Source organism: Malaclemys terrapin, chromosome 1, assembly GCF_027887155.1.
Source record: "Malaclemys terrapin pileata isolate rMalTer1 chromosome 1, rMalTer1.hap1, whole genome shotgun sequence".
Taxonomy (NCBI): domain Eukaryota; kingdom Metazoa; phylum Chordata; order Testudines; family Emydidae; genus Malaclemys; species Malaclemys terrapin.
In genome coordinates, this window is record NC_071505.1 from 216,436,979 (window position 1) to 216,452,916 (window position 15,938).

Sequence of the window (15,938 nt, forward strand, 5' to 3'; positions counted from 1 at the left end):
CACACTCATTTCCACCAGGGACCTGGGCGGCTGGGGACCCTCGGCGCGGCTCCCGCCAGCCCAGAGATGGGGACTGCCGTTCCCAGCATGCTGTGCGGATGACGCAGCTCACGGGTCCCATCAGGTTGGACCACGCAGGAGCAGAGCATGCTGGGAGCTGTCGTGCAATTCCCCCCTCCCCCAGCGCGGTGTAGTCTCCCTGCGACTCTGGCGGGAGAACTGCCTGGGGCGCGAGATGCGGCCCCGCGCGGCGGGGTTGGCAACGCCGCGACGAAGGGGTGGGAGAGCGGCGGGCGCTCAGGCGGAGGCTCCGTGGGGCTCTGCCGTGTACGGGCCCGCGAACCCGCAGCGCTCGAGGTGACTGCGCAGGGGCCGCTAGGGAACCTTATAGGCGCAGGTCGGCCGGGGAGGGGGAATCTTTGCCCAACAGCGTGTGAGGGCGGCGCCCAAGGCCAGAGAAGCGGCTGCGCCCAGGGTACGTGGCCGCCTGGCCGAGCCGCAGACGCAGTAACACTTCTTTTCTTGGTGCGCACTGAGTGCTAGACAGGGAGGGGAAGCTGCAGGTGCCCTGACGGGCAGAGTGGCAAAACTTTAATTAAAACTACAATGCAGAGATTTAGGCCAGTGGTGGATGATGCGGGTATAGCTATAGTGCCATAATCCAGCCTAGAGCCACAGCCGACAGCAACAGAAGTGCATTTGTCGGTGGAGGACCACCACTGGTATACCCCGCATCGCATGATGGCGCCTAGGTTAACTGAAGCATATGTGAACCGCTGCAACTTTGACTCTGGCCTTGGCTACACTTGCAGATGTACAGTGCTGTGACTTAAACCTGACTTTGTGCAGCTGAGTAGGGAAAGTGCTGCAGTCTGTCCACACTGACAGTTGGCCAGCGCACTGTCGTGGCCACATTTGCGGCAATTGCAGCGCTATTGGGAGTGGAGCATGATGGGCACCTATCCCACAGAGCACCTTTTCCCATTCTGGCGCCATGGGTTGTGGGAAGGAGGCGTGGGTGTGGGGGATTCTGGGTCCTGTCCTGATGCATCACTTCGCATCCCAGAAATCCCTTTGTTTCTGTCCACATTTGGCACCATCTTTCAACGGTTTCTGTGCAGCGCGATCTGTCTGCGGAAAATGGAGTCTGAACTGCTGAGGCATATGCTGATGAGTCTCGCCAGCACGTCACGTTTGGCTGTCGAACTATTCCTTAAGATCCAAAGTGAGGGTGAGGAGTCAGACTATGCTATCGAGCCACGTAACGTGTACAACATGAAATTGCTTGTGGCATTCACAGACATGCTCAGCACTGTGGAACACCGCTTTTGGGCTCGGGAAACAAGCACTGAGTGGTGGGATCACATCGTCATGGAAGTCTGGGATGACAAGCAGTGACTGCAGAACTTTCAGATGAGAAAAGCCATTTTCATGGGACTGTGTGAGGAGCTCGCCCCCACCTTGCGGCGCAAGGACACAAGATTGAGAGCTGCCCTGCCAGTGGAGAAGCGGGTGGCTATTGCAATCTGGAAGCTGGCAATTCCAGACAGCTACCGGTCGGTCGCAAACCAGTTTGGAGTGGGAAGGTCGACCGTTGGAATTGTGTTGATGCAAGTTTGCACGGCCATTAATCGCATCCTACTCAGAAGAACCGTGACTCTGGGTAACATGCAGGAAATAGTGGATAGCTTTGCACAAATGGGGTTCCCTAACTGTGGAGGAGCAATAGATGGGATGCACATTCCTATTCTGGCACCACCCCACCTAGGATCCAAGTACGTTAATCGGAAGGGGTATTTCTCTATGGTTCTCCAGGCGCTTGTGGATCACCGTAGGTGTTTCATTGACATTAACACAGGCTGGCCCAGAAAGGTGCATGACGCACGCAGCTTTCGGAACACTTCGCTGTTCAGGAAGATGCAGGCCGGGACTTCTTTCCCAGAGCGGAAGATCACGGTAGGGAAAGTTGAAATGCCCATTGTGATCCTTGGAGATCCCGCTTACCTGTTAATGCTGTGGCTCATGAAACCCTGCACAGGGAGCCTTGACAGCAGCAAGGAACGGTTCAATTACAGGCTGAGCCAGTGCCGAATGACTGTGGAGTGTGCCTTTGGCCATTTAAAGGTCCGCTGGCGATCTCTGTATGGGAAGCTGGACTTGGCCGAAAACAGCATCCCCGCCATTATATCCACATGCTGTGCCTTCCATAATATTTGTGAAGGGAAGGGTAAAAGCGGCACTCAGGCATGGACCTCTGAGGTTCAACACCTGGAGGCTGAATTTGCACAGCCAGAGAGCAGGGCTATTACAGGGGCCCACCGCGGGGCTGCAAGGATTAGGGATGCCTTGAGGGAGCAGTTTGAGGCTGAAAACCAGCAGTGATATCTGGTGCCTTGCACGGGAGTGAAGTGCAGTAGTTCAAATCTTTAGGAATCAGTGTTTGCTTAGCAGACAAGCAGACTTGCAGTGCCTGTTTATTTCCTGGGCTAAGGAGTCTTTTACTTTATGCAATAATAAAGAATGTTTTCAAAGCCAAAGAATCCATTTATTGAAAAGAAAAAAAAATTATTTATTGAAAAGAAACAAGGGGGTGGAGTGGGGAACAGTACAATCACAGATTCGCGTATGTCCTGTCTGGTGTGCTGTGCAGTGAGTGCTGCACTTCAGCACAGCTATACGGCATGGTGATGGGGGTTGAGTGCAGAGAGTAAGGGTCGTGGTTTTCAGGGCTGGGTGGTGAAGATACTGGTGTTGGAGGCAGCGGGTAGCGTGAAGAACACGGAAGTTGGGGAAAGTGGGTTGGAGGTGAGACTGGGGCACAACGGAAAGAGTTTTGGGACAAGGGCTGTGGGGGGGAGGTGGCGTTTGCGGTACTGCTCCTCTTTCTGCATGGCTACTAGCTCCTGGATAGCATCTGCTTGGCGCTCTAGGATGCTTATGAGCCTATCAGTGCTTTGCTGCCGGTGCGCGGTGCTTTGGCGCCAGTGCGCTGCATTTTCCTGGCGGATCCTGCTTTCTCTCTCTCCCTCCAGTTCTGTGCTTTCTTATTTCTCATGCCGCATCACTTCTTGCAGCATGTCTTCTTTGCTTTTTCGCGGTCTCTTCCTGAGTCTTTGCAGTCTCTGAGCAGGTGAGGAGAGGGGCGGCTGAGGTCTCAAGCTTGATGCAGCTGTATAGGCAAAATGCAACATTTAACAGAGGCAGCATTGTTTATACCAGACAGAGTAATGATTCCCCCCGCACTTAAGGAGTAGAAAACACACAGGGTGTACACAATAGCATAATTTTTCCCGTCCGAAACAGAGCACACATATCCCACGGGAGCCTCAAAATGGTGAGTAAGGGGGACTGATTGTTTCAGGGCTGCACTGTCCTCTGGGTTTCTGTGCCTTGGGGAGAGCCAACAGCTTCGGGGGGGCACCTACACTGAACACTGTCCCAACATTTTCCACAGGAGTTCGTCCTGGACGATATCTCGCTGCTGAGGGTAACCTGGGAAGCAAGAGAGGGTCTTCTACTGCAATGCGGCTTCCGCCCTGGCCCATATGCAGCTTGCCTGTGTGCAGCAATGGTCCCCCCGCCCCTCGCGTCACAGTGGCGCAGACACGTTAGCCTGGTTGGGACAAGGACCACGGTGGCTCTCCCGATAAACCTGCGCAAACACATTGCACATGTTCTGGATGAGACATTCAAGGAGATTACCGAGGCCGATTACCATGATGTGATAACCACATCAATGCACTATTCCGCATCTAGGCATGCATGCCTAACCCTCCTCTCTCAAAGAGCCTGCACTGAAAAAATTCCTTCCCGGAAAAAAAAAAAACCCCACTTACCAGGAACCTGCTTTTCTGTTTGTCCTCCACCAAGTACCGGCCGCTGCGATTGGCTACCTTCCTCCTGGCTCGATAAGAGCTCCTGGCTGCATGGCTCCAGGGATTCTGGGGTGTCTCCATCCGGCCCACCACCATCACTCCCGTTTTCCTCCTCCTCCTTCCCCCCCCCCCAACACCGGCTCTGAAGTGTCCATGGTGGTGCTCGGAGTGGAGGTGGGGTTAACCCCAAGTATCGCATCCAGCTCTTTGTAGAATCGGCAGGTCGCGGGGGGGAGCACCCAAGTGGCCGTTTGCGTTGCGGGCTTTGCGGTAGGCACTCCACAGCTCCTTCACTTTAATCCTGCACTGCAGGGCGTCCCGGTCATGGCCCCTTTCCATCATGTCCTTTGATACCTTCCCTAAGGTATCGTAATTCCTACGGCTGGAGCACAGCTGGGACTGTACAGCTTCCTCCCCCCAAACACTGATGAGGTCCAGCAACTCGCCATTGCTCCATGCTGGGGCTCGCTTGGTGCGTGGAGGCATGGTCACATGGAAAGCTTTGCTGATGGGCTGAGCAAACAGGAAATTCCCGGGGAATGTAATGGGTATGTAAAATTCCCGGGGAATGTAAAGGGTCAGTCACATGGTTGGTTACCTGAGGCCAGGGCAGTAGAGTTTGAACTGATGACCAGAGTGGCTAGACAGGCATTGTGGGATACTGCTGAATAATTTTGGAGGCCATTCACAGCGCATTGGGCGGCCACACTGGCATCGCAGCGGCAGCGCAATACTTGCTATTCCTCTCAGAGAGGTGGAGTACATGCAGTACTGCAACCACGGAGATACAGTGCTGCAAATGCCTTTACAGCGCTGTAACTCGCAAGCATAGCCAAGGTCTTTGACTATGCTACAGTGCTTACAGCACAGCAGCTATGCCAGGGCAGTGCTGCTAGTGTGGATGCTCTTAGGCAGGGGCTCTCAACCTTTCCAGACAATGTAGCCTTTTCAGGAGTCTGATTTGTGTTGGGTACCTCCAAGTTTCACCTCACTTAGACTGTTTGCTTACAAAATAAGACATAAAAATACAAAAGTGTCATAGCACCCTTACTGAAAAACTGCTTCCTTTCTCATTTTTCCATATTATAAGTAAATCAATTGGCATATAAATATTGTACTTGCATTTCAGTGTTACTATACAGAGCAGTATGAACAAGTCATAGTATGAAATTTTAGCTTATACTGACTTTGCTAGTGCTTAGCCTGTTGTAAAACTAGGCAAATATCTAGATGAATTGACGTACCCAATGGAAGACCTGCCTACCCTAAGGGATACATGTACTCCTGGTCGAGCACCACCGCTCTAAGCTGATGGGAGAGAACTCTCCCATCAACTTAGCTACAGCTTGCAGGGGCTGGTGTAATGTCAGCAGCAGAAGCTCTCCTGCTGACATAGCGCTGTCCACACTGGTGCTTAGGTTAGTGTAATTTATGTCACTCCGGGCATGGCTTATTTACATCCCTGAGCAACATAATTTATACCTACCTAATCTGCAGTGTGGACATAGCTTAAGTCTATGGAAACTTACATCAGTTTAAAATCGGTGTACAGCAGTTTAGTTTGTCCTTGTATCTGCTCTGCAGCACTTTAAGTCACACCTTTAGTTAAGGTAATACAACTTTACAAGTAGAACAAACGAGGGAAGGTAACAGGGGCCCCAGCTAAGAATGAGTGACTTACCTTCTGCCTACAAGCAGACATTATTGCTTGTTTAGGTGAGCTGTGGCGAATTGAGGATGCTACAATTCCTGCTCTGCAGAATGGCAATTCTAGTACCAATATAGTGCGCTGGTCTAAGAGATGCAGGAGTTTCAAGTAAGGTAGAAAAGACTTAAGCAAGAAGCTCTCAAGTGCAAGATCTATATAAAGATTTGATTATTGGTGGGAAATTATGCCCCATTCCTATTCCCCTCTTTTTTTGCCCAGTTTGTATTTGTGTGTATTAACTCTCATTTAAGTATTTTATTTGCTCTTGCTCTAGAGTATCACTTTGAAAACTAAGACTAAGCCAACTCTGCTGTTTGGTTTGCGACACGTATGAAAAATACGTGGCAACACTTCTAAGAGTCACCACATCCCACTGCAGTATTTGTGGTAGGGTGACCTGATTTTCATAGAGAAAAAACTATGACATCTATCACAAGGATGAGGCTATGCAGGGCAATTTTTCTAGAATGACACTTCAGTGTATATAGCAAGATTAAAAGGCTGCTCTCATCTCGCTCAAACAATCCCCTTCTCTGTTGCTTTGTGCCCCTATGATTCAACTCTACTTTCAAGAAAGCTAGATGAATGATTAATGGGAAGGAAGCCTGGACAGATGATATTATGTTGTGCGAAGGAGGCAAACATGCATTCTTTGAAACAGTCATCAATTTCCCACCTCAGGTGGCCAGTGTGGAGGGGATTACAACATTTTTTGTTTTTAAACTGACAAATGCCTGCACAGGCCTTGAAAATACAAACATTGCTGTTTCACAGAGAGATATGCTTATCCTATTCATACTACACAAAATCATATTATGTTACTAAAGGACGTAACATCTAATACAGGGTGGCTGCTTATCTTTGTAGAAGTTATTCGTATAGGGTAGCATCTACTTAGAAGCATGGGATAAAATCCTACGGTATCTGAACTTGTGATAGGGACTCTGCTGTGGAGGGAAGAGGAAAAAGCATGATCAGATCTGTGAGACAATAAAGGAACAGGTTTCTGTGGTGTGATAGCAGCAGAGGTAAAGATACAAAACAAGTTCTCTCTTGTGGCTAGGTGAGAAGGCCTATGGGAGGCAGAAAGGATCCAAAGGTCCTGACCCTACATTGAAGAGGAGAGGACAGGCAACAGTTTCCCTGCCACAGGAATGGAACTATTTGTTAATTTTTACCAATGTTTATATTACTACTATGCTCTTCTATAAAGCATCTCAGTGCTTACAGCAATATATTAAACATCACTCCTTACCCATGGAATAGGGAAGTATTATCCCTATTTAACAGATGAGGAGACTCAAGTACCGAGAGGGTAAATAACTTCTAACAGAGCTAGGAAGAGAAATCCCACAACCAGTCAGGTGCTCTGGCCACCAGATTTTCCCTCCCCAGCTACTTTACACTTGTAAAGATGATCTACACGGAGAGTAGATCAGTAGGCTTTGAACTGCTCTCAGTAATGTTAAGACTTGGGTCCATAAGAAAGCTATTTGCTAGCCTTAATGTCTAACTGAAAGTCTTTAAAAAAGTGTTCTGGATCTTCATAAAAAATCATAATCGTGACTCGACTTAAAATCAACTTTCTTTCAAACAAAGGGGTCTAGTTCTTTCACCAGTGTATGCAGAACTTAACAGTTGGACATTGATGGAAAAATAGGCCTCTTCCCCAGCTGGTTCTGAATTTTGATGCTCCAGGTGGGCTCATGCTGCTGGCCCTTCTCTGGAACAGGAAGTCCTCCCTCCATTTTCTGCTGCCACTTCAAGTGTGGGACAGAGCCATGGGGAACCCTAATTTTGTGGTGTGCCAGGGCCCTAGATTCCATTAATTTGGCCCTGCCACTATGTTAACAAGTACACAACAATTAAGAATTGATCTTGCACTCTCTCCCCATACCATAATAAAAATGAACAGGTTCTTTCTGAAGGGAAGGGAATAACCAATTCAAATCTGAACTACGAGGGGTGGGGGGAGAAGGAAGCCCTCTCCCCCACAGTTGGTGCTGCCTAGCCTGCCTTTATTTTTATTAAAGTAAAAGCTTAACCATAAGACCAACTGCGTTGTGTTAGGGTGCCAGAAACAGATTAGTACTTACCAGTGCAGTAGGAGTCTGATGAGGCTATTCCAGCAACAGAATTTTCCTCAGACAATAACAGATTTAAAAATATATTTTCAACCACAATGATTTTTACACTTCTGGCACTCTACTTTTTGCTAATGCCAGTGGTAAGGACCAGCATAAGTACTATATGAAAAAACATCATTGGAAACAACTCATGCAAAAGATTAATGCCTGTGAGGAAGGCTGAGGCAGGCGTAATGAGAACAGGTACCATCAATTTCCAGTCATAGAATATCAGGGTTGGTAGGGACCTCAGGAGGTCATCTAGTCCAAGCCATTTGCTTAAAGAAAGTGGATGCTCCAGGTGAGGCTTGAACTCTCAACCTCAGCATGACTCCATGCAGCACTCTTCTATAAGTACTGTGTGCTAACCCATTGCACCACTGGATCCCGTAGGCCTCATGTGCAAAGGCCACCTACCTGCCATGCCACATTTCATAGTTCTCTGAAGTGTACGAATTTGAACTAGGATGAAAAAACTACCATAAATATTTCACTTGAAATATCTCCAGCAGAAAAAGCTATTCTTTTACCTCCCATTCCACTCTCTTTTTGTAAGCTATTTTCCTTTAAACATGAGCATGCCTGCAAACAGCCTTATTGACAATAATGGAAACTGAAATGCCATTTATGTGAGTAGATCTGAGCATATGCAGTATAAATGCAAATTTGCATTTGCAAATTATACCTGAATGATAATGTGCAATCACAAACTTCCGGTAAGGTGGCCATTGGATGATGGGTTATGTAACAATAGACTAGGACTAGTCAATTTAGCACTAGACAAACCACCATTTCACTTAACTTGGGTCCAAAAGGGTTGTTGGGAAGGGAAGAATGATGCAAGAATTTTCAGTCGCTATCTATTCAATTCATATAACTGATTTAAAGGTGAAAGTCTCCATAACCTCTTATGCATTTCTTAAGTTTTGAGGCATGCCTTATTTTTTCCAACCTACACCAGTTTCTCAGACACTTGTTTTCCACTGGTAAGAAGTGTCATTGAAAAAGAGAAAGTTTGTCACAGATTAACAGAAATGCTGAACTGTCCAAGTTAGTTAAAGCTTAATGATTTTCAAAGGTTACTGTTTCAGTGAAGAATAAAAAATGAACTAAATCTAAAACTATATATTCTTGACTGCAGCATTAGGTAGAGGTGTTCTCTGAAAACTTATCTCAGGAGTTGTGTAGCTCTCAGATCTAAGCCAAGTTCTGCAATGCAAAATTACAACAGGAATAGATAAAGATTGAATACTGGAGGAAATCAACAGGAGTCTTGCTTCAAAATAAAATAATGTTCTCTCACGATAGTTTGTTTTAAATAGCATCGTATAATGTGCACTTTCTCGTTCCTTGTGTGCATTTTAATTCTGCTAAAATGTCTAGTGTGAGGTTTTAATTAGTAGAAACAATAGCCAATTAAAAATAAGTATTTAAAGCATGATTTCCTAATTCCATATTTAGGCACCTACATTAATGATCTGATTTTCAAAGCACAGGATACCCATCAAATCCCATGGAAATCATTACTTGTTACAAGAAAAACAACCCTGCACATCTTCTAAGAGCCACAAAGCAGAGAGATTACTGGGGCTGGGATTCCTGCACAACTTGATGTAAATAGAGTTGCTTCAGTAAGTTTTCACACATCATCCAGAGTGCTATGATTGTATTTAAAACAAGGAATGAAAAAATTCAAGAAAACAACCATTTGAAAGCTAGATAATATTTCTTTTACATATAACCTTCTAATTGCAAGGCAGTCTGGAAATACTTAGTTAAGGCTTAACACCAATCTTAGTTTTGTCCTTTTGTGATCACCATCTCGGACCTCACTTTCATCTAAAAGCCACAGACATCCTTCATTCCAAAGAAAATGACCTGTGACTCCTTCTCTAGCTGAAGATCAGACCCTCTATTGTCCACATGGCTCAGCCAGAGATCATAACTTCTCATATATTATCTTCCACATATTTACCACTCAAGTACATGCAAAGTAAATGCATACTGAAGGGAAAATTTATACTACTCAAGACACTTTACAGGGTTCTAAATTAACTGTATCAATTCAAGAAAGTGACCTGATGTCTTTGTGGACAGTTCAATGAACACACTGGGAAGCTGCAATCAGAAAAGCAAACAAGATGTTAGAATACATAAGGAATGGGATGGGATGCAGAACACACTATATGATTATCTAAAGCAATTGTGTGGCCTCCCCCAGAGTACTGGCAGCAATATTGGTCATCCCATTTCAAGAAAGATATTGCAGAATTAGATGGAGTTTAGAGAAGGGTTATGAAAATGATTAGGGGCATGGGAAACTCTCCTATGAAGAGTAGAAGACTTGGATCGGTTATCTTAGAAAGCCGATAAATTAGAGGGATATGATACAAGTGTATAAAATGATACAGAGAAGGCAGATTGGGAGCTTCTGGTTCCTTGTGTTTGATAAGAACAAGGGGGTATTCATTTAAATTAAAAGATGGTAAATACAAAACCAATAAAAGGAAATTTTTTTTGCAAAATGCATAATTAAACTATGAAACTTGTCACAGGATATTGTTGAGGTCACAAACAGGATTCAAAATGGGATTGAACATTTTTATGGACAAGAATATCCAGAGTGATAATATGTTCATGCTAACAAATTTTGGAAGAACTGTTAAACCTCACGCTTCAGGGTTTAAATAAATCTCTAACTATTAGTGATTAAGGAGACACCTAATCTGGGGAGCAGATTATCCCACATCTGCCTAATGTAAGATTTTTATTGTATCTTCTTCCAAAGAGCTGGCCACTGTTGGGGACAGGATGCTGGATTAGATGGACCAGGAATCTGATCCAGTTCCAGTATTATTAAGGCTTTGCACTAGCGCTTCACCACACTATATAACTGATACCCAGCTCTCTCTCAGTCACTTTTCTAATATTACTTAGACTCCACATTCCAGCTAGAGGCAAATCAATTTTTTCCACATCCACTCCAAATGTATATATAACAGGGTCTTCTCCCCCACACCTAATAATAAATAATGCTTAACATCCGCAACTATATTTGATGGACCTGAAAGTCTTGTTATACCTCATATAGGCTGGATGCCAGTTATGATTTTACAACAAAACTGCTGTTTGAAATTTAAATGGTAGGTGTGTCAGTTATGAATTGGCATGTGGCCAGCATAAGAAAACTCATCAGATGCAAGTTTCCAAACATTTCCTATGGGTAAGAAGATAAAGAAGTGTGGGTGGATAAGAATCAGTTCAGGTGAGGACAATCATTTGCATTAAAAGAAAGGAAAATCTCAGGTTTGTCTAATGGATGGACTGTTAAATAAATTAGGCTCAGTTGCTCTTTTCAGGGAGCAAATAAAAATCAAGATAGGAAACTTATCTAGCTGTAAAAACTGAGTTTTGGAGTAAGAGAACCCTGATTTAAGAGTTCAGCTGGGGACAATGTATGACTACTGAGCTTTGGTTTGGGACATGCACCCACACGCTCACACACAAGGTTGATTCTTAAAGTAACTTATTTTAAGCTTACGTCAAGATATTTCCTCTAATTTTGTATATAACCCATTGATTAAACTGTATCTTTTTTTCTGCTTCCCCCTACTTTGTGAGGAATACTTTATCTAAAACAGAAATAAGATACTACTGAGGGGAAAGAGTTAAACATGCTAAAGAACATGCAAACCTCCTGTTATCTTAAGCATCTTGTTTCCTCCTTTTTTTCCCCTTTCCTTTGTTGTTATTAGTCAAGAGACATGCCTGCCCTTTTATTCTGTAATTTTAGGGTGTGAAAGCATGGTGTATATGAAAACCTATAGTGTCTACACAGGGAAAGGGCTAGAAAGTAAGTTCCCCGGATGTCAACAGCCCTAAACATAGTCTCTTAAGTATACTCATTAACGTGTACCATAAGTATTTAAAAGCCCTAAGGAACTTTAAGTTGTCAGCTGTAAACTGATAAACAAAAGATGTAGAACTGCTGCTTATCAGGGTGTTCTTTTAAAGCCCATTTTATAATATCTGTTGGAGGAAGGTGAGGAAAGGGTTAGCCACCACACAAGAACTGACTGAAATCTATGGAAGATTGGAAAGTGGCTCTGAGGTTGTGTTTCAGACTTTAGATAATAATTGTTTCAGTAGCAAAATCTTTAACCAGCTCCAAGTTATAGATTCAATTTGGATAAAATTCTTTAAATTAGGGTTTATAAGTAAGGCATGGGTATTTTTGGCATGGGTATTTTTATTAAAAGTCACGGACAGGACGCAGGCAATGAACAATAAATCATGAATTTATTGAGAAGCCCGAGCCTTCCGCCGACTGGGGCTGAAGCCCAAGCTCCGCTGCCACCCAGGGATGAATTATTGGAATTTTCAAGAAGTCACAGAGGTCTTGTAAAATCACAGAATCCGTGACAGATTCATAGCCTTATTTATAAGCTATCGCCAGAGATCCCTTCTTAGAATGCATAAGGATAATTTGTTGTATTAATCTGATGATTTAATTTGAAGATTTAATTCCAATCCAGTACTGAGACTAATTTGTTGATTTATTGATCTGATAGATGTATTGCTTTCCTCTTAGTGTAGTTTAATATTAACAATACTTTGGCTTTGGTTGTATGCTTTCTTGATTTTGTTTAATAATTTAAAAAAAAAAAACATTTATAAAACTGATATTGAGGCATATTTTTTTCAATAAGCAACATAGATCCAGAACCCTTGAGGACCTAAAAGCCTGACCAGCTCCCCTGAATTAGCTGTTGGTTCTCTTACAATCAACTTAATCCCATTTCTGACTGAATTTTTATTTATTTATTACTGTTATTAAACTGGGTGGTTATTTGTCTTTCCATCTCAGAGCAAAAATATTTCTCTATTTTTTTCTTGTTTACTTTGTGCATTTGACATTACTTTTTGCATAGTCAGCACTTTGTGTATTCACTGGTTTCAGAGTAGCAGCCGTGTTAGTCTGTATCCGCAAAAAGAACAGGAGTACTTGAAGGTGAAGCACCTACAAGATCTCTATCAAGCATTCTTAAAACTACAATACCCACCTGCTGAAGTGAAAAAACAGATTGACAGAGCCAGATGAGTACCCAGAAGTCACCTCCTACAAGACAGGCCCAACAAAGAAAATAACAGAACACCACTAGCTGTCACCTTCAGCCCCCAACTAAAACCTCTCCAGCGCATCATCAGAGATCTACAACCTATCCTGAAAGATGATCCTTTACTCTCACAGATCTTGGGAGACAGACCTGTCCTCGCTTACAGACAACCCCCCAACCTAAAGCAAATACTCACCAGCAACCACACATCACTGAACAAAACCACTGACCGAGGAACCTATCCTTGTAACAAAGCCCGATGCCAACTCTGTCCACATACCTATTCAAGTGACATCATCATAGGGCCTAATCACATCAGCCATACCATCAGGGGCTCGTTCACCTGCACATCTACCAATGTGATATATGCCATCATGTGCCAGCAATGCCCATCTGCCATGTACATTGGCCAAACTGGACAGTCTCTACGCAAAAGAATTAATGGACACAAATCTGACATCAGGAATCATAATACTCAGAAACCAGTGGGAGAACAAAAACAACAAGGAGTCTGGTGGCACCTTACTGTCTGGCCATTCAATGACAGACCTGCGGGTGGCTATCTTACAACAGAAAAACTTCAAAAACAGACACCAAGGAGAGACTGCTGAGCTGGAATTGATATGCAAACTAGATACAATCAACTCAGGATTGAATAAGGACTGGAAATGGCTGAGCCATTACAAACATTGAATCTATCTCCCCTTGTAAGTATTTTCACACTTCTTATCAAACTGTCTGTACTGAGCTATCTTGATTATCACTTCAAAAGTTTTTTTTCCTCTTACTTAATTGGCCTCTCAGAGTTGGTAAAACAACTCCCACCTGTTCATGCTCTCTGTATGTGTGTGTATATATATCTCCTCAATATATGTTTCACTCTATATGCAGCCGAAGAAGTGGGCTGTAGCCCACGAAAGCTTATGCTCTAATAAATTTGTTAGTCTCTAAGGTGCCACAAGTACTCCTGTTCTTTTTGTGTATTCACTATCTTCCTAGTAATCTTGCAGGCCCCAATCCCGCAAGGAGCAATCTACACAGGAAATGGGAGGCATTTACTTTTTTTCACTATTAGCTGGTTGTTTCTGCTAAAATAATCAGCATATAACTAATGCTGATATTGAAATTATTTCTAGGCCTCAAGAATTAACTTCTCATTGAAATGAATGGGCAGTTCACACCTCTGAGTTAATATTAGGACAAAAACATTATACCAATTTATGCTTTGCAAAAAACCCCTTGAAAATGTTTTTTTCACACAAGGGCTAGAAACACTTTAAAAATGAATGATTAGATTTTGGAACAGTTTTGCCGAGGAAGGAGTGGATTCCAGGATTTTGGAATATACTGGGCCCTGTTCATGTTACAGCCTGGTTAGTGAGTGCATTCAGTACATACTGTATTTCTGGGCTCAACTCAGTTTTCATGTTAGATTTGTAATTTACCCTTCAAGAAAAGTGTTTTCCTCTAGTGAGTTTGTTATGTTAATGTGGTTCTTTGTATTTAAAAGGTCAGTTTTCCTTATTTTTTGAAATAACTTTAATCTATGTTGTTAGTAATTTAGGCCCCAGACTGAAAACACTTACGGATGTGTATAACCTTACTGAAATCAGTCAGACTACTTACTCAGATGTAGAGCTGAGCAAATCATTAATATTTTGGTCATATTTCCAAAACTTTTTTTCATTTTTTTCCCCGGCCAAAATGATTTGCTGAATTCAACCAAAATTCATGAATAGTTATTCAGCCCTGAAAAATTTTTGCTGAAAAAATTTCACCCAGTTCAACTCACATACATGTATGAAGGAACAGAGTCTTTAAGTTTACATTTTGCAATCACATTTCTCCTTTTATGCAACTTTTTTGGTTGGAATCTATGAAAATGCAAGCTTTTTGATGGCATTTTAATTGTTGCATTCCCATTTATCAGCATGGTTTACCTATTTTTGTACCGCTCTGAAAGGCTATATGTGACAGTTTTTACCTTCTGAGATAAGAATATTAAATGTGATGAAATTATGTTAACTGTATTATGTAAATATAAATAAAGCATTCGAACTCTGACAGAAGAATTAAAACAATTTTTTAAAAAGGTACTGTTCATGCCCCATGAAATTTTGGCCATCTTCCATCCAAGTCCCTCTACTTCTCCTTCTAAGTCTAGTCTGCCACTTGCAATTTCTGATTTCCCCTCAACTTGGATTTCATTCTGCATTTACTATTTACCATCTTGCAAACCCAAGCTCAGACCTACTGCTCCCCCTATCCGGATCACAAAAAGCTCCCCATTACTCTTTCTGCAAATTTAGATTTCCAGTCAACTTACCTCCCATTAACAGAAATATCTTCAGGGGGAGCTGTTGAGTGCTCCATACGAGTCAGATCTTCATAATGGCAGGACTGGAAAATATGGGTCATCAGGTCTCCTCTACAATCTGCAGGATCACCTGGAAAAGATAGTGCTAAGAAGATCCCATCAACCGAAAAATAACATCAGTCTGAGCCCAGCGTTCTGATAGCAGCAGCAGAATCTTAACAGGATAAGCCCAGGCCAGGTCCCCATTACTAGTGGTATGATATTCTCGTCTCAGTCTTCAATGTGGGAAGGGCTCCATGAATCAAATCCCACAGCCTACTCGAGGAAACAGTTGCTATTATTCATGAGCATGCACATTTTGTAATGTATCTACATCCATGAAAAAAATAAACAAACTGCTGGGTTAAATAAGAGACCTCTGTATTATGATTTCATTAAAAGGAGACTTAAAAATTTACAACTTAATGACAAAATGTAAGCTATCAGAAAATTTTGGAGTTATTCGTGGCATGAATGTTTAAGAAAAGGCAGCATAATACCCCAAAGACAAGACACCTTGTTCAATAGTTACTTTCAAAGTAGGCAACAAACTGAATATTATTTTCTTATGTATGTAAACAGGATACTGGGTTTAAGATAAAAACCATAATTGACACACAAGTGCCTAGCAATAGGAAAGAATCTGCAACCGCCGTTCTTAAAAAGAAACTACTTTCTTGCTGATTACATTTAATGATTAGGACCCCCTGAAAGAAAAGTACATTTTGGAAATCTGCAGAAGGTTGGAAGTATCCA

At 43.1% G+C, this 15,938-nt stretch overlaps 1 protein-coding gene across 1 annotated transcript; it reads left to right on the plus strand.

Annotated features, from left to right (window-relative positions):
- The first annotated feature begins 219 nt into the window (after positions 1 to 219).
- Positions 220 to 12,427, plus strand: LOC128825021 (uncharacterized). The gene is made up of 2 exons (XM_054007030.1): positions 220 to 3,334; positions 3,455 to 12,427. The coding sequence occupies exon 1, from the start codon at positions 1,414 to 1,416 to the stop codon at positions 2,380 to 2,382; it is 969 nt and encodes a 322-aa protein (XP_053863005.1). The 5' UTR covers positions 220 to 1,413; the 3' UTR covers positions 2,383 to 3,334; positions 3,455 to 12,427.
- The last annotated feature ends 3,511 nt before the right edge of the window (positions 12,428 to 15,938 follow it).